The sequence below is a fragment of the Neopelma chrysocephalum genome, unplaced genomic scaffold (assembly GCF_003984885.1).
Source record: "Neopelma chrysocephalum unplaced genomic scaffold, ASM398488v2 Primary Assembly neopelma1_26, whole genome shotgun sequence".
Lineage (NCBI taxonomy): Eukaryota > Metazoa > Chordata > Aves > Passeriformes > Pipridae > Neopelma > Neopelma chrysocephalum.
Genome location: NW_020897695.1, coordinates 10,168,747 through 10,196,364, shown reverse-complemented (window position 1 = coordinate 10,196,364; position 27,618 = coordinate 10,168,747). Strand labels below are relative to the sequence as shown.

Genomic DNA, 27,618 nt, shown 5'->3' with positions numbered 1-27,618 from the left:
GGATTTGAAAAAATTGTGTATTCCCTTACAATTCTAGGATAACTTACCCTAGCAGAATTCTAGTACACGTAAGTTGATTGAGTCACCAATGTTAAGAACTTAATGAGAAAAAATTACACTTGTGAAATATAAACCCGAGCATGTTCACTTTCTGAAAAGCTGAATCTCTCTGTGGTACAGTATCTTCTACAACAGTGGTGGGATACAAATGTTGCACTGAATTTGACAGACTGATTTTTACTCTTCATATATCATTGTGTTTTTTCTGCAGCAGTCTCCTATCTGGAGATTACTGGAGTTCCTGACTGGACTTAAACCAATTTTATTTAGGAGATGATAGCCTAGACTTTTATAGTCTTAGTTCATGTTGAAGCATGGTAGATTTCAGGTGTCTGGCAGTTCCTAACTAATTTAGGATGCTATGAAAGAGAATAAACTATTGAAACTGAGTAATTGTAGGTTGGGTGCAGTCTGTTTCTTAAGGTTTAAGTAGTTTTATGCTAGATGGAAATGCCAGTTTCATGAAGGCAACTTAAATCAATTCAGCCCTTGAAATTTGTTACCAGACATATTGCTAAACAAATGAAGCTACCTGACATTTGACCTTGAAGATGCTCTTAAGAAATTTTATAGAAATTATTATTGCTTGTAATAGGTACTAACAGTACGCACATATATTTGCATCTGAATAGTCATGTTTGAGATAGAGTGTGATGCTTTCATCTCCCTTGATAGAGAATATAAATCACGTCTCTGATTCTGAATTTACACAACAAAGATCTAGGTTTTAAAACAGTGGTAACATTGAAATGTTACGCCACACTGAAATGTTCATTGATTAATGGCAGAATGTTTAGAATTCCTGTTAGTGATCTTGACTGCACTGCCTTGCATGACAAAATTATGTGGTAATGTTAATAAAGAGCCATTTGAAAAAGGTGAAGCAATTCTGCGAATTCATGGGGTAGAAGCAACCCCTCTGAGAGAGTCTAGATTGGTGGAATAAAAATCTGAGTTGTCTGTTTTCTTGCAGTAAGTTTCCTGGAAGTAAAGACTTGGTGTCCTGTCTAAAAGATAGTGATACCATCGTGAATCACAATAATGTGACTTCTGCCTGATATGCAAAGTATTTCTTCATCAGTTTCATGTTCCTAGTTATTTTGGGTGAAGAAAAAAGGAAAATGTGATATGATTTAGAATATCAAAGTCTTCAAGAGTCTACTTGGATACTGGTTATCAAGTTTGTAAAAGTATAATTTTGGGCTAGGGAGCCCAACTGCCGTGAATTATCTCTGTTGCTTGTACAATGGTAAACTGAAATACTGGACCTTGATTGGTTAGGTTATTGAATGTCTGTAACTAAGATACCCATGCTATTTTTCTGTAGTAGAGGAGAAATTTTTCTGTTAGTGGGAACTGCAAAACATGATAGTTTCAATTGGAACTAATTTTTTTTAATATATTGTGACATCATAGGGTCTGAACAAAGTTTTATAGCTGATTTACAGATACAAAAAGACAGTACTAGCAGATATCACAAAACTTGGAGCAAGTCCTTTTAAAAGATTATGCAGAATCTATTATGCAGAAGATAATTTGAGATGTGGCTATGTGGGAAGATCTGATATTTTTTTCTTACTATACAATAATACTTTAGGAGCAGCTTTAGAACTTAAGTGCTGTATTGCTGAAGCATCTGGTATGTGAACAGGGTAGTGTCTGTGTTTTTTCTTCTTCTAGCTACATACTGGACTTTGAGAGTAGGCATAAGCGGAAGACAGAGACAACATGAAATTAATTGCTTTTGGAGCTGTGGCTGGTGTGAGGACTTGAAATGGTGTAAAGCTATTGCTGAGTTCTTAAATCCATAGGACAGATTGTAGTTGTCTTATGTAATACCTCCCCTTAGAAATGGAAAGTACCTTGTGAACCATAGCGATTGTCTGCATGGTTGTGAAAGTATCTTGGGCTTTTAACGTATTTCACAATTGGAACCAGTGCCAGTGACTACTAGTGATAGGTTTGTCAGTGGATCAGAGTTTGATCACTCGTAGCACATCTGCCCTCTGAACTGCTTTGGTGTCTAGTCTGTAATCATAATCCTGCGGTTGCTTTGCAATATGTACATACTTCAGTGTTGTCTGGTTTTTGTTTTTTTTTTCATTCACCTGATTGTGAAAGAAAAAGGAAATACACATTCTTGACTTTTAAAGTGGAGGCCTTAAAGGATCAATTCAGGTCTGGCTTTTTTCACTTGTCTGTGTTGAAGATGATTCTCACAAAAATACCAACTATCTGGTGGGGTTTCTGAATTTGTGCATTGTATTTTTCAAGTTTTTGCATGCGTTGGAGCTCAAAGTGTCTTGCTCTTAGAACTCAGGTCATGCAGGCTCTCATCATTTTCCGTTACAAATAATGTTGGTAACTTTTCTTTCTTCTCAAATCTATAATGCTACCCCTCTTGCCTGCCCACCTCCCCTCCTCCCCCCTAACCTTTTGTTGGTCCAGGAGCAATGTTTTACTAAGTTTATTGACCTGCCAAATATTTCTGCTGCTGGCTGTTCACTGAATAATGGATCTTAAAGTTGAAGAACTCCTGTTAGCATTTTGCTTTTATTTCTAAATTCTACGAAGAGTTAAGGCTAGGCATCAATACCTCTAATGCCTGCAACACATTCTAAAATAATGAAACACTAACATTTTTTTAGACTTCCCAAACGTTTAATGGCAAAACTTCATCAGCAATTGACAGCTCTCTTGTTTTTTCAGAGCAACATTCTGTAGACTGTTTAAAACTAAGGAATACAATTAAATTATGCGAGTTAATTCTTTGTTTTATATTTGGAACATAGCACTACTTGATAACTCTTCATCATGTTCTTCATCATTTTAGGTGTAGCCATGCTGAATAGTAGATTTTTGCTGATACATCTTGACATTTTAGTAGCACGGTATGATCTGGATGCTGACACTGACAATGAGGCCTGATAGGAAAATAAAAGAAGTGCATGTGCACCTTGAAAAAAATCTACTGTAGTCTTTTATTGTGGAACTTGCCAGGAGTAGGAAGTTTTACGGGGTTTGTCATCAGTGAAAGGAAAGATACGTGTGTATGCTGTGGTGCAGTCATGCAAAGTGGAAAATAAAGCTTTAGAGGGCATTGTATATAAAGGCCGAGTTGTAACACAGTTGCCCCTATGAATTGTGTCTTCCCCCCCCAACGAAAAAATGCTGCATTTCCAAAGTGTTTGGCTCTAGGGCAGGTATAAATTGCCCTTATTTCTTGAGTACCTTTCAGTGATAGTTGTGAAGGCTAAGGTCATAGGAAGGTGAAAGTGCTGGACTGTGACAACTGCGTATGGAAACAAAAGGAGAATACAGGTTCTTGGGATCTTAAATCCCATCTTGAGTATTGAATATTCAAGAAATATTGGGTAGTTAGGAGCTTAAAAAGTTTGAAATACGCTGGAGGAGTTGAGTCATGACAAGTTGTCAGAGCATGTGGTTATACATTGAGTGTGTATGTTCTTCACACTTCACTCTTCACTCTTGCGAAGCCTTGTACCTGTTTGTAGCGTGTTGACTCCCCCTTATGTAAAAGGAAAGGTGATCAAAACCCTCTGGGGGAAAGCAGCTGACAGTGTAACAAAATCAGTGGGAAAAAAACCCCAGTGAGGGCGTAACATTGTCACATGGGAGTAGTGGCTCATATAGTAACAAAGACTGTTTTTAAAGGCTCATGGCTTATCCTGTGAAGATATCTCAAAATAGGATGGCAGATAAAAATTGATTAGAAATATTGGAAAAAAATGTGAAAAATTATACTGACAGTTTGCATACCAAGTTGATATGTCCTTCAGTTTGCTCTCAGATTCTGATGATTTGTACAAATTGCTTTCAGAGTAAAATAATTGCTTTTGAATCTCCAAAATCTGTTTATGTCAAATTTGGGGTTTAGTGTTTCTGGGAACACTAGCAACATAAGTCTTACTCTCAGCATACAATTATGTAGTAAATAAATAATTGATATAGATGCTGTTACTCATCTGAGACAAAAGAGAGCAGAAGGAGAAACAGGGTAAACTTTAATCTATTTGGTGGATGTGTATAGTGTGTGCATCCACTGAACTATTAATTCTAAACTCCTGTTACAGAAAATGAAAGCGTGTGCTTTTAAGAAATGATTCATCTGATCTATTTGGCTATCTGCTTTAGGGTGCAATTTGTTTTATCATAGACTCTTATCTGTGTTGACTGAATCTCCATTTATCTTGACGGGAGACAGGAATGGTTAGCTGTCTGTGGATGGATGAGTCCCAGTGAAGATTACTTGAGCCTTCATGTCTGTTAGCCCAATAATGCAGGGAAGTCTTTGCATTGATAGTATTTCAACATTTTGTTTAAGTGGGACCTTGAATCTTCATTTTCTAAATAGAAAAGGTACATTAAGGTAAGATGAGCTAGGCTGGTCTTACATGCAATGTAGAATATAATGAAACTTTTTGAAAGGGGTGAATTACTTAAAGAAAAACTAGTGTCTCTGAAACATGCTGTTTGTCTAAACAGATCTATTCATCCCTCTTTTAAAGATAGTTGAATCACAGTACTGTTGTTAAGCTTCTTAATAGGATGCATGTGATATTACAAAACAGCTTCTGCAGATTTCAGTTACAGTGACTGCAGTATTTTATGGGATAGGTTATAGGAGCTTCTATGGAAGGAAGGATCTGTTCTGAATTTATTTACTGGTAGATGTCTACATTGCATAAAATGAGTATCGGGGGCGTAGCTGAGTTCTGGTATAGTTAGGGAAAACTGCATTTTTAGAACCATAATTAGCCACATGGATTAAACGCTGCTAATGGTTACTAAACTCACCATCTTGACAATCCAAATTCTCTAATGCTGAAAAATTAACTGATCAGGGCCTTGAGATAATGTGAATGAAAAGATAGGCAAATATTTTCTGTGATATAACTGTCTCTTAGATGCTTTTCTCAGGCTGTAGTTTGGCTTGCTGGTAAAGTGTTGCTGGTGGAAAATTTGCTTGTCATGTGCTTTAGTCTGCAGCTTGTTCATTTGGTAAAAATGTTCAAGAGGTCGCATAGTAAACTGGGTCACTGAAATGATCCATCATTAAAAGTAACCCTATTTTGGAGGGTGATTATAAATCTGTACGTTTTGGGTGATTTCATCTATAGTTAGCCCTAAAAGTTTCACTAAGGAGACAGCAAAGAAAGGGTCTCAAAGAGGCTTCAGCTCAAAAGCTCTTATCTGATCCTTAAGTACTTTCAAAATTCTATTTTTCTAGAGAGAAACTGAGAAAAAGTAAATACTCTGAAAAGTATTGGTATAGCAGCTGTGACCCTTTAGATAGTATATTTAAATTATAATCATGGCTTGTACCTACATATAATATGACGTTTTTGCATCCACTTCCTACTACTGGACAATTCAGAATGCTGGTGTGTTCAAACCATGTGTGCATCTAAGATCCTTATGTTTAGCTGTGGGAGCTTCATCTCTGGAGATTTATTTTAAAACCACAGAATTAAGGGTTAGTTGTTCTGTTATTGTGGAGACTTTATATTAAACTGTTAATGAATCTGCATTAATTTTATTACAGCTAATGGGGCCGCAACATTAGTAAGCATAGTTTATCTTCCATTTCTGTAAACTCTTATCCTATTGATTACTGTTTGATGTACTTCTCCATGGCTTATGCATAACTGATTTTTGCTGGAATTCTGTTGACAGGTTGTTTATGTGTATTCTGTGATTTACAGTTAAATCACTTGTTGAGTTTGTACTAAGGTGGTTGAGAATGTGCCAAGTGAACAAAATAATGAGTATAAATCTTCCCTTACTGCTGAGTGTTGCAGTTAAATTCAGACAAGTTGCATTCTGTTACATCTGGCTGGATTTGTTCTCTCCCTTTTGCTCTGCCAGGGATGAAACCTTCTTCAGTTTAAGAAAGAAAAGCTGACTAAAAATTGGCTGAGGCTTTTTTACCTTCTTTTTCCTTACCTCTTACATTAACAAAACTTTGGTTTTGCCACGCAGTACAAATTCTTGGTTTTGTCTGCAGGTGTTGTTTTTGAATCCAAGACTTAACAGAAAATCTCTCTTAAAACCATATCTTCTCCTCAGAGAGAAAAGGTGTTTGATGATCTGGGCCAAATTTGTAGGATGTGATGAATTCATGCTAATAAAGATGTAAATCTTGAGGTTTGGCTTAATATTCAAGAAAGAAATGGTCCACAAAGACGTGAGCCCTGGAGTTTGTGTTGTTGCTAACTCCAGTTGAATAGGGAATGGCTTTCTGTTTTTTGACAGTCTTTTTTATTTTTTTTAGCTCAAGGGTCCTAAAATTGTTAAGTAGTTTAGCAGAAGGTTATTAACTATGTGATATCATAATGGGTAAAACAGATTTGTAAGAAGGGATGATATCCTAGTGACAGTTAAAAAAAATTGTCTTTAATTTGTGTGCTCCTTTTTTCCTTTAGTTTTTTTAATCTAGAAGCAGTGAGGAGTCAGATTAGGGTGCTGTGGAGACAGCAGTACTATAAAGCATGTTTGTGCGGAGGGGTGTTTTGTTGGCTTGGTTTTGTTGTTGTTGTTTTTTTAAAATGCTGGCAATCCCTTTAAGATTAGGACTCTGGAGTCACATAACCATATGGAGCACAGTTGATTAATATATCCCCTATTGGTTCATACAGGTTAAAGTTAGGTGGTCTGTGTGTGTACATGGACTGTTTTTCATTAGTCTGCATTTTGGGGGTTAGGTCAGTATGATGGAATATTATACAACTATAGTAAGGCATTGCATGAAAACATTATGTCAGTGCTCAGTAGTGGTAGTGAAAAAACCTCAAATTGGCCTAAGAAAGTAGAATAGGATAAAGCAGAAAATGTGTAGAGAAAAGTGAGAAGAATGTTAAAGCCTGTGGAATAACCTCTGCAAAAGGAATGACAGACTAGGACTCAAACAAGATTAAACTGAAGTTAGAAAGGGAGGAAGCTGAAGCTGTGAGTTGCTTGAGGCAAGGTAAAGAGAGTACGATAGTTGTTGTTTTGGAACAGACGGTGAATGAGAAGATGCACAAATTATGAGGAGATTAAAAACAAACAAGAGGAAGTGGTTCTTCTCACAGCACAGAGTTAAGCACCTCTAATGCAGTATGTTCTTGGTGCTAAAAATTCACATGCTTTAATAAAGTACCTGCCCAGTTTTACAGGGAAGGGTGTGGTGGAATCCATCAAGCACTATTAAACACAAAGCCACTGGTCTCAGATGTAAAGAAGTTTTTGAATCTCTTACAGATAGGGAGAGTTTCATTCTTTATTGTTAAAATTTGCCATTGTACTGTATTCTTCCCCATGTGTCCCCTAATGGTTACTTACCAGGTAGGAGGGTGTTTGACATGGGCATTTAGTGTAACATAGCATGCTTTCATTTTGTTTTGTGCTTTTTTCAGTGAGGATGGAATGGTATTACATAGGGAGTAGTAGGGGAAGCTTTGTAACATGAGCAGTGTGGGAAGCATTGGGAAGCAGATATACCAACTCCAATTTTGATACTATGGCATCTTCTAGTGAAGTGGAGTGGTTTTTGGAAGAGCATCTGAAGCATAGTGCTTAGTAGCAAAATGAAAGGGTGCATATAGCAACACAAAACCCAGTGAAGATTGTTAAAGTTTGATACCTATCTTTAAAGAAACAAACCCCTAAGCCTCAATGTTTTTATGCTTGTCACACTTACCCTGTTTCTTGCCTGGGTTATGAATTTTTGGAAGTTGATTGATTTCATTCAAATTTTACAGGCGTGGAAGTCTCAAACTGAATTCCCTTGGACTTTGTGGAAGCAGGCAGCTGGATAGCAAAGAGGTTATACCATGGCTTCAGCTGAGAGAAACAGTAAGGTGAGCTTGTTAAACATCAGAGAATCTTCATAGGACCCCTAACCTTGTAATTGAATTCATATGAAACCAGGTTCATTAGTTTCACTGTGAAATAACTTGTTTAGCAGGGAGTGTTTTTAATCTAATGCTTACATTTCAACTTGAGAATAACTAATGTAAGAAGCTGTTTGTTTGCCAGCTTCCTTTTCAAAGGTTTTCTTTTTGAAGTTCAGTTTTGAAATTGTGAAAATACATTCTAAAGAGCTATGTTTTCTGGATTTTATGGAGTTGGCAATAAGCCATCATATTTCCAGCTGCTTTGCACTCAGAGTTGCAAACAATGCTTTTTGATACCTACAGTTTTTTATTTAAACCTCAATCTCGGTTAGCAATGCAGAAGAAGCTTTTAGGAGGTTTTGTATGTGGAAAAAAAATGGCAGTGGAATATAAGACCTTCAAAACCAGTTTTGAATATGAATGTTTTATAAGTTGAGTCTTGTTTGCTTAAATGACAAATTATCTGGTAAGCAGGAGTTCAGCACATAAAAGCTGAACTCTCAGTTTTCTCCCCTTCCTTCCCACTCTTCTTCCCCTTCCCCTGACTCATTCCCAGGACTGCTGAACATATGCTGCCTACATGCAAACTTTTTATCCCCAGTTTTTATTACTTCAGTCAAAATATTTAAGACATTTTATTTAACACTAAGAGTACATCCAACTCAAATGTTTGATTTCAGCCTGTAAAGCTTCATTTGTTGTAATTACAGTACTGATTGATAATGCTCAAACTAATTAGAGTAACGAAATTAAGTATTGTATGTCAGTCTGAGCCTTGCTAAACAGGAAGCTGTTAAAAGGGAGAAGGTAAAAGTCTATGCCATCAGAATTTTGTATTAAAGCTGTTTCATGTGCAGTATGGAATATGCCAAAAGTAAGATAAATCAAGTGTGCTCCTCTTGCCAATATTCTGTGCTGTCCATCTGATTTCTAATGTAGCTGGAAAAGGTACAGATTTCAGCTTTGCCAGTTTTAACAGTCCTTATAACACTGATTTCTTCAAGTGCTGCTTGCAAGGTTTCTGCCTCAAGACAATGAAGGCCACTGAGTTTGAGAGAAATGTTCATTATTGCAGTTTTGAAACACACTTTCTTCAAGATATTGATAATGTGATGTCAGAAATCTGCTGGTTAGCACAGCATGGCTTATCAAACCCTTTGCAAAAGCTCCTGAAGAATGTAGTAAATAATCTGTAGTAATATACTAATGTAACTTTAGGATAATTACACTATAGTAATTTTGCTTACTTATATACAAATATGTAATCTTGTCTCTTTATTTTTAGGTATGCTTGGCAGTGATGATGGACTATTTATTTGCATCAGATACTCTTATATGAAAATACTGCGTTTCCAAAGAGCTTAAATATTATTTCATCTTCTGAAACAGAATGGCAGGCTTCAAACGAGGATATGATGGAAAAATTGCAGGATTGTATGACTTGGATAAAACTTTGGGCAGAGGCCATTTTGCTGTGGTCAAACTTGCTCGGCATGTCTTTACAGGTGAAAAAGTAGCAGTTAAAGTAATTGACAAGACCAAACTGGACACTCTAGCCACTGGACATCTTTTCCAAGAAGTTAGGTGCATGAAACTAGTGCAGCATCCCAACATAGTGCGGCTGTATGAAGTGATTGATACCCAGACTAAGCTTTATCTAATCTTAGAGTTAGGTGATGGCGGAGATATGTTTGATTACATCATGAAACACGAAGAAGGTTTGAATGAGGATCTGGCAAAAAAATATTTCGCTCAAATAGTTCATGCTATATCCTACTGCCATAAACTGCATGTAGTTCATAGAGACTTAAAACCAGAGAATGTGGTCTTTTTCGAAAAACAAGGACTTGTGAAATTGACTGATTTTGGCTTCAGCAACAAATTTCAGCCTGGAAAGAAGCTCACCACAAGCTGTGGATCCCTTGCGTATTCTGCTCCTGAAATTTTACTTGGAGATGAATATGATGCACCAGCAGTTGGTATGTTCTGTTTGAATTCAACCCATAATCCATAAACTTAAGTACCATGATGTTGTACCTCTTTTGTTTTCTGTTTCAAGATAGTACCATATGTGGAAGACAGCTAATTGACAAGAAATAATATAACCTGAATGAGCTATAGATGAGTTAATGCTGTTTGAAAGATATACTCAAACATTCTCAAAAAAACTTAAAAGTTCTTTTTGTATGAAATGATGCAAATTTATCCATTGTAATTAAGTTTTCTATTAATACCAATGTGGATGCAATGTGGTTTTTTGTACATACTTTATTAGGAAACCCATCTTCTTTTTGGAAAAGTGCCTGTTTTAAATTTATTTTTAACATGACCCCACACCCCCTTGCAAAAAAAACCCAACCACCGGTGATTTTCTTTGCTCAGTTTAGCCATATAACAATGGCACTGTGAGCCCAGGCTTCTTACATGTTCTGCTGCAAGCTTGGAAGCCATTTGTACTAACTCGACTATCAAAGGAGGAAAGAGGGAATTAAAGAAAGCTTCAACTCCCTCTTCCCCTTCTCTGCCATTGCTCAAGGTAGGGGATGAGTTTCCAGTTGCTCCCAATTCTTTAAAAGGTAAGAGAAATAGTGATGTGTAAATGAATGTGCAGGACGGACTACTACAGATGATTCACTTACTGCCCCTGTTAGGCCTACTGCATATTCTATTGGAAGTAATTTAGAGTTCTTTTTAGAATAGCTGTAAACATTGATAGAGTCACTTTATTGTCTTGTACTCATACAGATTATTCATATCTGTTAGTTGAGGTACAGCTCACTTCTCCAGCAGATTTAGGTAAGTATAATTCCAAATGGTGCTCCAGGAATAGGTTCTAGTAGTCAACATGCCTCTTGTTTTTGTTTGCTCAGTATCTGATATTTTACTGTCTTGATAGCACCCATTAGGACTCTGTACACATGGGTGTTTTTGCTATGTTTTATAGTAGTGGCTGTAGTCATGGTTTAAATTAAGGTGTCCATTTTTTGCTAATTTACCCGAGGTAAACAGTCAGCCAGTTTTATATGCTGACAGGCACACTGTTGCACTACAATTTTTGCATTATTTTTAATATAAATATTTTCTAGCTACTAGATCTTATGGTCTTTACCTAAACATTTGAATGACACTTCATGGCTTCTAACTTTGAATAGGTGTTGTACTCTGGGTTTTCTGGACTTGCAAGTTCACTTTCTCGAATGTGCTATAATTAGGAATTTTGGATCTGTGTTATTTGTGGGTTTGCAGATCCATGTGGATGGTACAGTAATGCTTTAAAAAATTATTTCCATTTAGAGTTGGACGTTTTAGATGAGTTGGTTCTAGCTTTATTAGTGGCAAACTAGAGCTCCTAACTCCAGAGTTCTTCTGTGTTCTTCTATGTCTCTCTGAGAATTTCCTGAAGCATGAGTGTAACTGATTGCAGTGGCCTCCGAAACTAGATGGAAAAGTGCATTTGTTAAATATTCTGTAAAGTGCCTTGTGTGAATTATTTTTTGAAAAATGGAATAGCAGTGAAATTTTGGAGGTTGAGGAAAAAAATCAACTTTTGATATTGCTGCCCAGTTGAAGATGCTCAGAAAAAAGGTGGTGTATGGGGATTAATGGGGGAGGGGGAATTAAGAGCATTATGACCAGATGGTCCAAACTGAATTATGTAGTTAACAAAGTGTGCTTTGGACCTCTAAATGATAAATATAATCTTGTTTCTTGGAGGACTTTGGAAGCAATTAGGTAGGTAAACTTCTGAATAGTACTATAAGAAAATTTTTGAATGGATTCCTAGAAGGGGAGGTCTGGCTAATATAGAATGGATTGATGTGCACAGTAGAAAAAATAGGATAAAATTAAATTCTTCTAGCTGGTGTCTAAGGATGCCAGTTAAATTCTCTTTCTGAGAATATTTAAATACACATCAGGGTTTGTTTTTGCTTACTTATTCCCCAGTATGCTGTCTCAGTTAATGGATACTTAGAACTTCTATCCTAGTTGGCTGATTGCAGTGCCAACCGCATAATCATAACATTATAGTGGCATGTTTTTTTTCCATCACTTTGTAATACACTATAAAATCTATATGAAGGGCTGTCAACACAATAATTAACAGAATAAAAATACCAAAATTTACTACTAGATGCCAATAAAATGATGACATTGAAGGGTCTGGATTTTCCTTTTCTAACCATGGGTAAAAATAAAATACACCACGTAAGGTTTTGAAATATGATTTATTTGTGTATTTTAAATGCAAAGATGGTGGAGGAAAAAATAAAAAGTAAAATTAGGGCCTTATTTAAAGCCCTCTTTCTCCCAAATGGAGTCTTAAATGTAGACTCTTAAAAGAATATATGTTTAGAAAATTTATCACTTACGATGTAATTATGTAACTAAGAAATTGACTTCTGAAAACCTTTCTTAACGTTGAAAGATAAACTCTCATGCTAGGATGAAGTCGTACTTGTGGACTAGAAGTATGTATAAATTCATAACTAGACACTTCAACAAAGAAATTACATCAGTTGTATTTTGATGCCAGTAATGTGCAAGGTGTGCATATATAGCTTGAAATAGTGGAGAAGTGCTGTGAACTCATTCATCTGTTGGCTGAATGGGGCTATTAATATTGCAATAATAGTGACTGACAATGGCAAAAACTTTTTTACCAGTCAGGATGAACCAATATAACAACTAGTTCCTTAGTAGAAAGGAGGTCATGCTTTCCCCAGTGCAACTGCATGGTCCTGATGTTAACTTGAACACCAACCTGACCACTTGAAACCAACTCAGTTTACTAAAATGGCAAATTGAAATGGATTGCCCTGCTTATACTCTGTGCATATTAAGGCACATTTGCATTCATTATAATATTTTAAGACCCCACATCTGTGTTTATTTATGCAAAATTGTTGTTGCAAAAACTATTGCAAAAAAAACCCCTCGATCATGAGATTTTTTTGCCAAAGACCTTTGCCACAAAAATGGCTTTTCTGATCTCTTGTGAATAATGTTAGAATGAGTATATAAAGGAAAAGACTTCACATTTTCTTTCTACAAAAAGCTGAAATATTTAGGGCAAGTCTTTCATTAAGCTATATGTGTAATAAATATAATGGAAAAGCTTGCTTTATGAAAACATAACTGTTTCAGCTAGTTTAGGGATTAATCTCCCCTTTGTGATGCCACTTGAAAGTTTTCACACTTGAAAAGAGCCTAGTTAATTTAGGTCTCTCGTTTCCTTTTGTGTTTAAAGCTGTAGTTATAATGATGCAAGAGGAATATTGGGCAATGATCATATGCTCCCAGGGCTTTTCAAAAAGCTGAGTGAGTTAGATAATGAGAGTTTCCCATGTTTTTTCATACTTAATTAAAATTTGTTCCAGTCAGAGGAAAGTGAGAGGACTGTTGTTGGACATAAAGTTCATTTCATAAATCAAATGGATGTATTATTTTTGATCAGAGTTCTGTTTAGAGCAGTGGTGTGATCCAGTGAATTCCAGCAGTATTCAGAAGTGGATAACTACAGATGAAAAAGAATAAGGCATGCTTCTGGTAGTACTTTTCCTTTTGCTCTACCAGCATCAACAGAGATTGGATCATTAAATAAATAGAAATCACCTCTTTCCTAGGTGATAAAAATTAATTGGAGATGTACAGAGTAGCTGATTCTTGAGGAGAGCAAGTTCTATTTTAACTGCTTGGCATCTCTACAAAGTAAAGTATTATGTAAGCTACAGTAATTCTAGAAGACATAGACATTTCTGATAGGCTTATATGGTGTAGTGGAGTATTCTGTGTCTGATTTTGTAGAAACATTTGCAGAGTAAATTCATTTTTCTGGGGATGAGAAGTAGGGAAATTCAGATTGTAAAATTGGGATTTTGTACATTTAGCACAGCTGAGCACAGGCCTTTAGAATGGTACTGTAATACACAAATGACATTGTAGTTACCATCACAGTTACTTAACATTGCAGTCTGTCATCACAGTAACAGAAAGAGAATGGTGGCAAGATGTTCCTCATAAAAGACATGACTAACTGTAGCTTAATGCTGTTCAACTGGCAGGTTGTAGTTCAAATCCAACTTGCTGCTGCCTTGGAAGTTTCAGATAACATCCAATACTTAAGTAATTAGATGCCATCTTTCTTGCACAACTCAAACCTGGATATCTTCTGTCAATATGATAAAACAATATATGTATTAATTATGTAGTAATTTTTCATAATTAAAGGAAAGAGAGGCTTTGTTACATGTACTTTTTGCTTTCCTGAGGTGAAGATATACTGCTTTTAGACCCACTTTGTGTCTGTTGAAATGATCCCAAATTCTTTTGTTGGTGGTTTCTTCGTGGTGGGTTTTTTTTGTTTGTTTGTTTGTTTTTCCGTAAAGCATTTGCAGGGGCTTCTTACTTGCACATAGTGTTGCTAGAGTGTGTTTGGTCTTTCAAAGCTTTAGCCATGTTCACATGGTACTTGAGCATAGCTAAGTAGCCCCAATGACCCTGTCTGGCCTGCATGGAGCTAGTTTTGATGTTTCTTGTGTATAACACTTTATTCACAAACTGAATGACTAATGTAAGCATAATGGCCAGTGGCTATATACAGTAACCTTTTACTTTATAAAAAGTACTGAATATAAGATTTGACAGACTGGAGTTAAAAAAAAAATAAATTTGCAAACCATATGCAGTATTGAATAATTGAGCGTACCTGGCGGCATTTGGAGTTTCACTATGCTCAAAACGTGACTATAGCCAACTTTGACAGAAATGAAAAGCAAGAATTCCTACAAAAGCTTTTCTCTGCTTGTTTTGTTTTGAAAATCTGCCTTTTTAATGGCGTATTGCAACACTTCACAAGATTCATGGTTAGATACATTATGGAATGAGCTTGAGGCTGTAAGGGTGCAGAAGGCTCAGGGTGTAATAATGAGATGCTTCCAGTATAGAAGGTCTGCTTCTTCTTCTGTTTTGCTTGTGTCAGTGCAGAGCTACCCCTTCTCATGTGCTACACTTCTCATGTGTTGCATGGCTGGCCATTTGATGAACTGATTTTTATCAGCTAACTTGACAGGAAACTGTTAGAAAGCCAAAAACTGACAGAAAGCATGTTCTCTGCAGGCTTAACTTCTGCCAAGTTAGCAGAGCTGTTTGTTTCCTTAGCATTGAGTGGAAGAGCTGGTGCAAAGGAGGTGAAGGGAGCATGCAGCTTGGACTAGAGCTCTGGGGGAAGGTTGGTAGCAAGTTTAGATCAGGTCATCTTTGCGGTGCTCACTTATCTTCACTTTCTGGTAACTTATTTGACTGAAATTGATCCAGTGTCATTGCCAGTGCAGTTTTAGAATTGTGTGCTCTACTTTTCAGCTTCAAATGCTTCTTCAAGCAAAACAGAAGGAATTGATGTGTGTATCAGCTGTATTTCTGTCCTGCTCTCTCCTCCTGTGTGCTTGTGTTAATGGCCACGCTATTCTGCCTTCTCCCTGCTTTGTATCTCATGCTGCTGAAAAAACAGAGTCAAATTTGAAAAATTGTCACAAATTAACTTTTTATACTTTTTTAGAAGTGTCAAGTAGAAGGAATTGGTTGTAGAACACTTTTAGAAAGTGACAGTCTTGAGGATACTCATGTCATGTTAACAGAGAATTTATGTTCTGTGGCAATTTGGATGCAGGTAGTAAAATTTATTTTTGATGAAAGGGGAGTTCAATTTTCATGCAGTGTGCTATCCTTTGATTCCTTTTTCCCCCCCCTCAATCTCATTACACTTTTGACAAGAAAATACTTTTAATGCCTCAAATTGAGGGTGTTATGCTGCAAGTATTGGATCTTGTATTCAGAAGTGAAGTGTGAGGTGATGGGGTTGCAGTGAACAGTAGGAGTCTGTGATACTGATAACTTCTCAATAAATCCACACAAGCTAGTATTTATGAAGTATAATGATAATGTATGTTCTGTTCTGGATTACTTTATGCAAAAGTTTTAAGGCGTTCACCAGTAAACTGCTGTTGAAGCAAAGAACAATTTATCCAAGTGAAACTACAGAGGAGAAGCTGTCAAGATAAGTCTTCACTTACTGCCATATCAGCTAAACTGTAACTTGAGTATAGGGTTATTTCTTAGTCATCTTGCAGTGTTCATGGGACAACTGTTTTCATAGTATTTCAAAGTGCTGTTGTGGAGTAAGATTTCATTATGATGAATACATCTCCACAGCCAGGAAGCTTACATTGATGCATCTTTAAACAAATATTCAGATTAATTATGTTCAGCCCACGGCTGACTAATTTGGCAACACAACCTCAATCAATGGTGTGCTACCTAGTTATATACCAGATGCCTAGGTTTTGCATTCATGTGTAAAGCTGTAATATGATGTTAATTTTTATAAATAAAGTACAAATTATACATTGTACAGCTAGAACCTTTAGGAAAAGGTAGTCAATCAGAAAATATAATGGATTTTTAAGATACGGGGGCAAATCGTCTTTATATACCAAAAAGACCAAAATTATTGCAGTGAAACATGTGCATAAACTGTATGTGCTGTATAGGCTTTGATATGTCCAATGATTTTGAGAACATGTTTTATATAGAAAAAAGCTTCCTTCTATATTTAATTAATAAATATTGTTTTATATCCTGGCTACTTATTTTCTGGAGTAGTAGTCTTGGAATTCATGCAGAAAATGTTGGGTTTGTTTGGGGTTTTAATATAGATTCAGTAACTTTTTGTGGCTAAACAACAGAAACCAAAGGAGATAGAATAAATTTCTAAATGCAGAATTAATGAATTGAAGTAAAACAGGCTATTTTGGAATACAGGCAGTGGCATATGTTCAGTAAGACCTTTCAGTGGTGGTGTTTTTTGTTAAAATATTCTTACCAAAATTTGAGATGCAGTAGTTACTAAAAAACAAAAGAACAACTGTTTGTATTTTAATAGTTTTACTCAACCAGCAAAACTCATATATTGATTTCAGGGAAAAATCATGAAATCACAGAATGGTTTGGGTTGGAAAGGATCTTAAAGACCATGTATGTCCAACCCCCTGCCGTGGACAGGGACACCTTCCACCAGATCAGGTTTCTTGAAGCCCCATCCATCCTGACCTTGAACACATCCAGGGATGGAGCATCCACAGCTTCTCTGGGCAACCCATTCCAGTGCCTCACCACCCTTGTAGTGAAGAACTTCCTAATCTAAACCTGCCCTCTTTCAGTTTAAAGCAGTTTCGCCTTGTTCTGTCACTCCATACCCTTATAAAAAGTCCCTCTCCAGCTCTTTTGTAGTCCCCTTTAAGTACTGGAAGGGACTCTCAGATCTCCCTGGAGCCTTCTCTTCTCCAGGCTGAACAACGTCAGCTTTCTCAGCCTGTCTCCATAGGAGAGGTGCTCCAGCCCCCTGATCGTTTCTGTGACCTCCTCTGGATTTGCTGCAGCAGGTCCATGTCTTCCTTGTGTTGAGGCCTCCTGAATACTAGCACTAGTTGCCAGATTGAATGAAAATAAGAATTGCTTCCGAAGATAAGACTGGTTACGGATGATCACGTGTTAGTTAAATAAAATAACTTATATAGAACAGACTGTTTTGCCAGGCAGATAAGCTAATTAGGAAAATAATTTGCTAAATGCCATTTGCTATTTATGCTCTTTTTTGGTGGGATGGGGGAAGGAGAAGATTTCTTCTAATTCTCTTGTCTGCTATGTCTCCTAATAGTAATACTGATTGGATTTATGGTGCTTTAAAGCAAAGAAAAAAACCAGTTCTGCATGTTAATTTTGAAAATATTAGCCTTGAGTTGTGCATGTTCTCTTCCTCAGCTTTCTGCAAGGGTAAAATAAATCCTATTTTACAAAGACAAAGACAAAAAAAAAAAGGTTGAATTAACAGATGGTAACATCTCTTAAGAACTAGAAAGGTCAGTACACAAGTTTATTCAAAGCCTTTTTCATTAAAAATTAAAGAATGAAAGAATAGTTCAGTCAGCTAAAAATTGAATATCTATGAAAAAGTAATCTTCGTTCTTTACCTACACTTCAGATTTTACAGCTGGTCCAGTTTGATAATATTCCAGATTTGCCAGCAGTCTTTAAACATGACAGTGTAAAAATACTCATGATACATAGAAATGCTGAAATCATTAACACAGTTATTCTGTGCTATCTTGATACTGACTTTTTATGCAAGGGATGCAACTTTTTAAAGCTTTCTAGCTTATACAAGGGTGGAAATACTTTTCTTATTCTCCTTTTGAAGCACAAGTATATCAACAAGCACCATTCAAACAATTCAGCAGTATGATACCAACTTTTTTGTACTGTAGTAGGTAATTTTTCACCGCTATTTCTAGTAGAAGGCTTATTTTCTGCAATTTTTTACTTCTCATATGAATCTTTACTCTTAAACTGTGTTTTGGTTCTTTAAACAATTATGTGAAGCTATGCTATGTATCTGAGTGTTCATTCAGTTTTCCATAGCCTATGCTGTGAGCAGGAGCTTGAATTTCAACTTGTAACAAGCATGCCTGGCACTTATCCTTATGAGTTACCTGCCTGTACCTGATCCTGAGCCCAATGAACCCTGCAATTCCAATCCAAATAAAGTAGTTCATGATGGGGTTTTTGTGTCCGCATTCAAAAGAGCAGTCTGCAGGTACTGCCCAGTTGCTTCCTAGTCCTGAACATGTCCAGAGTGCAGAGATGCAGATGATCTTTACATCTGTGTAAATTCTTTACATAGAATTTTTCTATCTAGCTCTGCATAAAAGAACTTGATACTGAGGTGCTGATGTGTTGAGTCTTCCAAGGTTTGTATTCAATAGGTTTCTGTGGATTGGGCTTTCTTCCACAAAACTGCTCTGAAGTGATTGTGGCAGTGGTGGTAACATTCTCTTTAATGTCTTAGCATGGTGGTTAGAGTAACTGCCCATGATCTTGGAACTTGGGGTCCATTTCCATCCTTAATTTACCCAGTCTCTTGATACCTCTGTAGTGGCAAAATAAACATGTAAACATTTCTGTCATCTCCATAAAAGTTGATTTGTTTCCTTTTTGCTTAAATGGCTTCTAATAGAAGATGACTGTAATGCTCAGCTGTTACAGTAAACATTGCAAAGAGAAATTTATAAAACCTGGCCAACTTACTCAATATTACAAATCATTGCTGAAGAAGCAGACTTTCTGTAGAAAGATCCATCTTAGCTGAGCAATATACACTGTGTAAACTGTGAAGCAGTTCTAAATTTAAATTAGGAGGAAAAAAAACCCGACCCTTTTTCCCATCAAGGTTTGAAATAAACAATTTCAATAAGCTGACTCAATTTACTTTATGTATGTCAATGCAAATGTGTCTATTCCAAAATTAGTATGGGTTTTTAGTTAGAATCACAAATTCACGTAGCATATATAAAGTGTGACGAGTGTCTGACTTCTGAGGAACAGTAGAAATTTGAGTGAATCTGAAGCTATCTGTGTCATTTAAGTTGTAACTTTCTGAAATCTGAAGTGCTTGTTTTAGTAGATCAGGAACTTTAGAAAGCAGTAAGTGGCTAATGAAATGGTAAAGCCCAGCTCAGTGGTGAAGTGGATGAATATGGATATGTTTTGTGCAGTGTGCGAACTTGAACATGACAGATGTTTGACCACCCTGTGTTTAAGACGGGTAACAGAGGCAGCTAATGATGTAATTTGGTTTCTATGACAGTGACTTCAAGTTATGTAAGGAAGTTGCGTATAAACAGCCCTGGTTGTCATGGTTCGCAGTCCTTTCCTGATCAACATTATTTAATGGCTTAGAAAACAAAAAAAATTACTGCAGCTAGCTACTACTGCTTTTATTCTTATTTTATTCATGTCATAGCAATGGCAGTTTCAAGTTACTAGTACCCCATTTAAAGGCAAAATTGCATCTTGAGATCTTCGTGCTGTGGTTTTGGCCACTGCAGTATAGAACTGTGCCTTCCCTCACCATAATAATTTGAAATTTTACAGGGCTATCATGCCACAGGTCAGGCCTAATTTCTACTTTTCCATCAGTTTTCTTAAGAGAGCAAATTAGATGACCCTTGAAGGGGAGGACAAGTAAGCAGTTTTCATAAAGCCTTCATCTGCTAATTGGTAATAACTAAGAGTAGCAAAAGAACTTGAAGTTCTGAAAGATAAATTATTGTTTAAATCTGCTCTTCTAAAGGTGGATCTCTGTAATCCTTCTCTTCCCTATGTTCCTTAAAATAAGGGTCTCCAGTCTAGAATTGGCACTGGCACCTGAGTTCTGAGCTGTGAGAAGGGAGTACATCTGAAAGCGTATGCTGAATTGTTGGCCCAGGCCAAGGAGCTTTGTGTACAAACCTGTTCCTTTATGTGTTTAAACTATTTGGCAGTAAATTTATTACAAAATCTACAAGTTTTGTCTAAAACCTGGTAACTTTTTTTGAGCATTAACACAGCACCATAGCTAATACATTATCTTAAAATGGTGTATCAGGGATATGGAGGAGAGGTAGATCTCTGCAGGGTTCTTTACCGTGTATACTGTAGGTCAAACCGTATTTGCATTGAACTGAAGGTGAGATTTTTTTTTAAATGGTCCAACCCATTTGACAGGTCTCAAAGAAACAGTTTTCTCTGCCTTCAGGTCCTGTCAGTAAAGTTCTTCACTCTGCTTTGCGGGGGTTTTTTTGCCTCTGGTGCTTATGTGACCCTTTTAGTGAGCCAGTGCCATTCAGTGACTGGGTAAAAGTGTAAACAGATGTTGTCTTATTTGCTTTTAATTGTGTATCTACAGTTTCTAATAATGTGTGAAAGCAGGGAACTGTCTCGGCTAGGATTTTGCCCTGAGTTGATAAGGTATATAAAATTAAGAACATGCTTTAAGGACTGTGTTCACTAAAAACCAAAAAAGTATGCTTTCACAAGTATGTGGAGATCTAAAGAAAAACTTCTCTTTCTTAAAGCTTCTTCTTCCTCCTTTCCCCAGTTATTAGCTGGTCTTCTTTTTTTTTGAAGCCTTGCTTTGAGATATCAGGCTTTTAATTTCATTGCTGCCCCAACATCTTTCTAATGTGTTCATGCAACTGTCTTGTCACAGTGGTTGCTTTTGACCAAATCAGAATCGCTGTGTCTTGATGATGCTTTCGCTTGGTTTGAGTGAAAACACTTTGGGACTTAGAAATGAAAGATCAAGGTGCCATTGTCTGCTCTGCTGATGGAAGTGGTCTCCTCAGCAGGAGTTATGCCCATTTTGCCACACCTGATATGTGACCAGAAATCGTCTCAACAACCAGCTGTTGATCAAAGCTCTTGATCAGTCGAGTGCAAACCATCTTCATCGTCCTTAGATTCTTTGGGATCCAGAGGACAGATGATGAGTTTTCCCTTTATTAATAGGAAAGATCAATAGAGCAGTGCTGATAATGACAGCATAGAACAGTATGGTAAGGAACATTCTTGTGCGTGACTTTGTGTAAAAAAATAAAATTTGGTAAATATGCACTATAATAAAATAACCTCTGATTCTCCTTTACTAATTCCTCTAAGAGAAAGACACACAGATCTTGTATCTTTCAGCCAGATGGCACTCTTCTGGAAACAAAGAATTCTCCAGAATGAACTGTGGTTATTACATGAAATGGGTGAATAAAAATGGTACCTTGAAGGAGAAGGCATTTTAATTTCTTTAGGTTTTGTGCAGTATATTTTCTGAATTTCACTGAAAAATATGCAGCTATCCATCTCTAGTAAAGTGGAAAGTAGATATACAAGATTGATTTTTTTTTTTTTTTTTTAAATGTACAGAATGGTTTAAAATTAATAAATTGGGTCCAAACGTCAGCATTTCTTATTTATGTACCATATAGTCGTTTAACTGCCAATCTTTTAAATCTTTCAAAAGGGTGTGTGGATATTAACTCATTATTTTGGAATATCTGCATTGAAGACCACAGCTACTAAACCTTGGATTTTGAATTGCGCTGAAGACTAGCAGACCAACATGTTTAAACTTATTTGTATGTTGGGGACTGCATGTCACCTTTTTAAATTTAGAAGAGAGATTTACAAATACGTAAGAGTTTTAACTCTTAAGTTTATGCATCCCTTTTACAAGGAGGAGATGATTTCCCATTTTTGATGTTGCTACCTATCAAGCTATAACTGTCTTCAATATATGCAAAATAAAAACTTTATAATGCAAAACTTGCAGGGATTTCTGTTGTCCTGGAAACTAAGATCTGCCAGAAATAAAACATAAAATTTTTTTTTTAAATTTTTTTTTTATTTTTTTTATTTCATCAAGCATTGTGTTTTGGAAAAAGTGCCAATATGAAATTTTGTGGTAGGTTGGGAACGGGCAAGATACTGTTGTTACTGTTCAAATTTTGTTTAGGAATGCACACAGCTGTTGTCTGAATAATTGTGGTAATTTAAAATATCAGTGAGTAATCCACTTGTTATATACCAGTTCCATTTTTCCATTGTTTTTGCAGGATTTGTATATTTCAAAATAAGTTAGAAAATTTGTTTCCTATTTTATGTCAGCTTTTTTTACTGCTTCCTTTACACTTACTATTCTTTACTCTATGTTTGATGTTAGGTGTGAAAAATAATTGTTTTATAGCAGACTTGAGACGGCCCTGTGCTGGTTTAAATGGAACATTCAAGTTTTGTGTATTCATGCTGTCAACATTATTTTAGTTCTCACTGGACTGTCATGCTTTCAGTTTCTCAAATGGACATCTAGGATGTGCTGCTTCTCATGGGCAAAAGGAAGCATAGTTTTCCTGTTGGTGCTGCCTCCTCTGGTGGGGTACCTCTGGAGGTCATCTGGTGTAATCCTCCAGTCAAGCAGGAGCACTTAGAGACAGTTCCCCACACAGTGTCCAGGTGACTTTTGAATATCTCCAAGGGTGAAGACTCCACAGCCTCTCTGGGCAGCCTGTGCCAGTGCTTGGTCACCCTGGTCATGGCGAAAAAGTGTTTCCTGATGTTCGGAGGGAGCCTCCTGTGTTGCAGTTTGTGTCCATCACCTCTGGTCCTGCCACTGGGCACCCCCTCTTCATGTGCTTATATGCATTGATAAGTTCCTCCTAAGTCTTCCCTTCTTGAGGCTGAACAATCCCAACTCTCTCAGCATTTACTTGCAAGAGAAATGCTCCAGTCCATCACCTTCATGGCCCTTCATTGTACTCCCTCCAGTAAGTCTGTCTCTCTCTTGGACTGAGGAGCCCAGAACTGGACCCAACACTGCAGGTATGGCTTTACCAGTGCTGGGCAGAGGTGAAGGGTCACCTCCCTTGACCTGCTGGGAACACCCTCCTGATTGTTGCAATTCATGATTATGGTGATTCATTAAGTGTTTGTTTTGTTTTGTTTTTTAAACAAACACCCACAGATTGTTGCCTGAAATGCTGGATGGCAAAACACAGGACTGAGCTTGATGGTCACACAACTTTTTCAAAGAGTATCAAAAACTTCTGTAAGCACCTGTGTCTGTAGCAACATGTGCATCTTCTGTTGTGCCTGTACCTTTAACAAGGTGGCAAGTTGCAGTGGACCAGAAAGAGCCTTGTTGCAGATGTTGCATCTGTCATCTGGTTGGTTGTCTTTAGTTGCATGAGGAGTTGCAAGCAGGTGATTTGGTCTAGTTAAACTGTGGCATAGAAGAGGGACAAGGGAGCAGCCCCTCAATTGGAGAGGGCAGGACAGAACTCTTGAATGTGTTCTCTTAGTACCTCTGCAGAAATCCAAATGCTTGGCTCTGCTTCCATAGAGGAGGACAGGCTTGCTATAATACAGTATTGGAGGGCTTGCGATGATGTTGCTAAGATGACATCTGTTATTATTGACATAATAAGCTCTGCACTAAGCGTCCCAGTGATTTTTCAGTCTTCACATGTAGACTAGACTTTCTTAGGCACATTATTTTCTTGATTCCTGGTTATTAGCATACTCTTCAGTTTGCTTAGACTGCTCAGCTCTGTCCACGACACTCCAAGCTGAGTCATTTTAGTCGCCTTGGCTGTAGGTGCAATGAAGTTGATCTTTATAGCCACAGCTATAAAAATAGGATGAGAATATGTTGCTGTCCACTGTTATTTCTTGGTCACATCAGAATAAGTGTCTGCAATGCTGGTAGGGTAACAAAATACACGTTATTCAGAAAAGGATAATAATAAAATAATAACTTTGCCTGTAGTGTGTAAGAGTGAGGTAAAATGTAGTTGTTGCTGCCCTAGTGCTCTTCACTGAGAGCATAAGAGTATCTAGATAATATGACAAGGTCAAAAGGTCTAAAGCACTATTTTTAGTTTCTAACAAAATTTTTTCTGCATACATGATTCCCTTTTAGTGTATATTTTGTGCATTAAACAAAATGCATGATACAATGAAATCCAGTAGCAGTTCAATGCATGATTGATATTTCATTATTAGCAAGAGTTTGTTTTCTATTTTTCATGCAGTTGTATTAAAAAAAATTATTTCATTTTACCGTTTGCAGCTCTTCTTATCTGGAAAGACACATGGGTACAGAGTACAAGTGAAAAAAAATTACAAAATTCTCTGTTATGTGCCACCTAATCAGTAATTACTGTTTTATTTGTCAAAACATACAGGTTGATGTCTAACTGAACATTGTATTATAGCAAAGAATAGTAATTTTTCTTTTTTTGTTTAGAGAATCAGTTGGATTTTGCTTCTAAAAAGTGTTTTTTATTTTTATAAAGTAAATGTACATACATATTTATCTAAATAACTTTTGGAAAACTAAAACTGTACCTGTCATCACATATCCTTTCAAATTGAAATACAGCGAAGTGTATATATAGCCCAGAGAAGAAGCTATGTGTGTAAAATAGAAAATAGATTAGAGACTGCTTTGTAACAGAAAATACTTAAGGATGTTCAGTATCTGCTCAATGCAGTTGAAATTTCAAGGTCTGGTAGAGTTTCCCTATGTATGATGAGTTCATGGAACTGTAATTGTTGTCTTACTTTGACTGCTGTCCTTTCCTCAGGACTGTATTATTGGTTTTAAGCTTGATTTCTTACAATATTGTCTTTTTCCTTCTGTTTAAACTTTTCATATGCTTATTTAACTTATGGTTTAATTATTTTGCTCAATATTTTGCCCAATATTTTTCTCCTGGCTTAAATTTAGCCAATATTTATTGTTTTATTATAGCAAATATAATTTGTCTGTAATAGTGAAAACTATGTGGACTCTTCTAAAATACTTAATGCTAAAAGGAGACATGAAGCATTTTGTTGTGGGGGGAGTACTGAACAAAATACTAGAATAGATCATGTCACAAAATAGATCTTAGACACAGTTAAAAATCTAGGAAGGACATTGATATTCAAAAGATGATTACTTATAAAATGTATAAATTCACATGTCTTTTGTGCTTGCAAAAATTTCTTGTAATCAGTTGTATGGTGGGAGATAGATAACGCACCAAAACTTTTGGCTGCTTTGAAACTAAACAACAGGAGAAAGATGTAAGTAGCTTACAAAATTAAAGGCGGACCTCTTAGGTGAAACTGCCTCTCTGTCTTATGAGCGTTTTTAAAATCCTATATTCCAGAACACCAGCTTTATGGCACCAGGCTACCGAAGTATTAAAGCACTTATTGAATCTGTAAACATGGGGATAGTCACGCTGCATTTGCAGGTATACCTGATATGATGTACCAGCCTCAAAATGCTCAGTACCTACAGGATTGAGGCCCTAGTAGCATAACAGAAATCCAGTAATTGTCCGAGTTAATAGCATACACTTACTACAAATTAGAGCTCTAAAGAAAATTACCATGTAGTGTTTCTGTTCCTCTGTCAGCTAAACCATATGAAGAATGGGTTGTAACTAGCAAAATGAGTAATTGTTCTAGGGATGAATCTGTGTGATTTAGGTTATTGAATAAAATTGTAGCCATCCTTCAGCATTAAATGCATGTTGAGTATTTTGCATGGGACGCAGAAAGCAAGATGCAGTTGAGTAGATAATTTAGTGTGGTTCCCTCTTGCAAGCCTTGCCAGGAAAGAGTGGGTGTTCTCTGCTTCCTAGGCCACTGTCAGCTGCTCTCCCCTCTTTCCTCAGGAGATGCCTGCCTGACCATTTCTCACCCTCAGCTGTCTGCTTGGTTTTACTGGACACAGATCTGTGAAATGCTAAGGGTGTAGACCCAAAATTGCAACTGAAATTTCCAGAGCGTGGAGTTGTAGCTGAAGTTTGAACGTGGCCTTTTTTCTAAGCACATATTGGAGCGAGTTATTTATTTTTCTGCAATATGATACATTTCTCAATACTTACACTTCCTGTACTGAATGCAATGAGACTTAAGAAATATTTTCTTTTGGGCAGACTCTTAATAAAGATTTGAACTAAGTATTAGCTTTTGCACTAAGGAGAAACCAACTACAGGGCTTCATGCCCTGAAGTGCTTCTTTTTCATCTTTTGGTATGTCATTTCACTGGGGAACAAGAAAGTTGTTAAGTGTTTATTTTACACGAGCAGGAATTAGAAGGAAACAAGAAGACTCCCAGAGTGTAGTAGAAATCACTGTTAATTGTTATGTTTGGATATTTAAAACCCCAAAGCAACACCCAAACCTGCTACCCCACACTTTTTAGTATCATTGGTAGAAGAAGTTGGTTTTACATAATCTAATTTCTTACTTACCATTGGAAGGAACACAGTTTAAAGCAACACACCACCACTGAAGGGGAAACATAGCTAAATCAGTCTTATTGAAATAAGTGACTTTCTTTGTAATTTCTTCCATCATAGAGTAACATGTAAACAATACAGAGAAAAGTTTATGCTAGTCCTTCAGAAAGGAATGTACTTTGAATACAGATCTCTTTAATAACCCATGCCTACCTGTTAACAAAAGGGTAATGAATGAGTGACCAAATTATTTTCGGCTTTATCCAACACTGTCAAAAGTGTTAATGCATCTCAAACTGTTATACGTTCTTGAAGTCGTGAATTCTGATTTTTTTCCCCTCAAAAACTATAAAAGCTATCAAACAATGGAAGTGCAGTATTTTGTGCTTGAGTGGAATTGCAATTTCCGTAAGTAATACTCATAATCAAGAGTGTAGTAATCAGCCCAGTATGCATTTCAGGAATATTTCATGGCTTTGATGATAATTATATCTGTATCCTCAACAGTTGTTTTTCTTTGTAAAATATGTACTATATATTTACAGATATATGGAGTTTGGGAGTCATCCTCTTCATGTTGGTCTGTGGACAGCCACCATTTCAAGAAGCAAACGACAGTGAAACTCTGACTATGATAATGGACTGCAAATACACAGTGCCGCCTCATGTGTCCAAAGAATGTAAAGAGTAAGTAGAGTACTAAAGAACTTGGAAGCATACATAGAAGTGGATTTTCACTACCTTTGGGAGTTCCCCATACCATATTATCAGTGTGGAATACTCCTTGATACTCTTTTCCTCTCTTCACTTGTCATCTGTGTGGTCCAGGAATCTAATGCATAACATGATCAACAGCATCCTGGCCTGTACCATCAGTAGCGTGGCCAGCAGGACTAGGGCAGTGATTGTCCCTCTGTACTCAGCACTGGTGAGGACTCCCCTTGAGTGCTTGTTCAGTTCTGGGCCCTCAAGAAAGACATTGAGGAGCTGGAGCGAGTCC

The 27,618-nt window shown here is 36.8% G+C and overlaps 1 protein-coding gene across 1 annotated transcript in view; it reads left to right on the top strand.

Moving 5' to 3' along the window:
* SNRK (SNF related kinase) overlaps positions 1-27,618 on the top strand; it is a 42,477-nt gene that overhangs the window by 3,148 nt on the left and 11,711 nt on the right. Inside the window, exons 2-4 of the mRNA XM_027675478.1 lie at positions 7,824-7,922; positions 9,244-9,937; positions 27,164-27,305. Of these exons, the coding sequence (XP_027531279.1) occupies positions 9,349-9,937; positions 27,164-27,305 (731 nt within the window). The 5' untranslated portion in view covers positions 7,824-7,922; positions 9,244-9,348. The remainder of the gene's footprint in view (positions 1-7,823; positions 7,923-9,243; positions 9,938-27,163; positions 27,306-27,618) is intronic.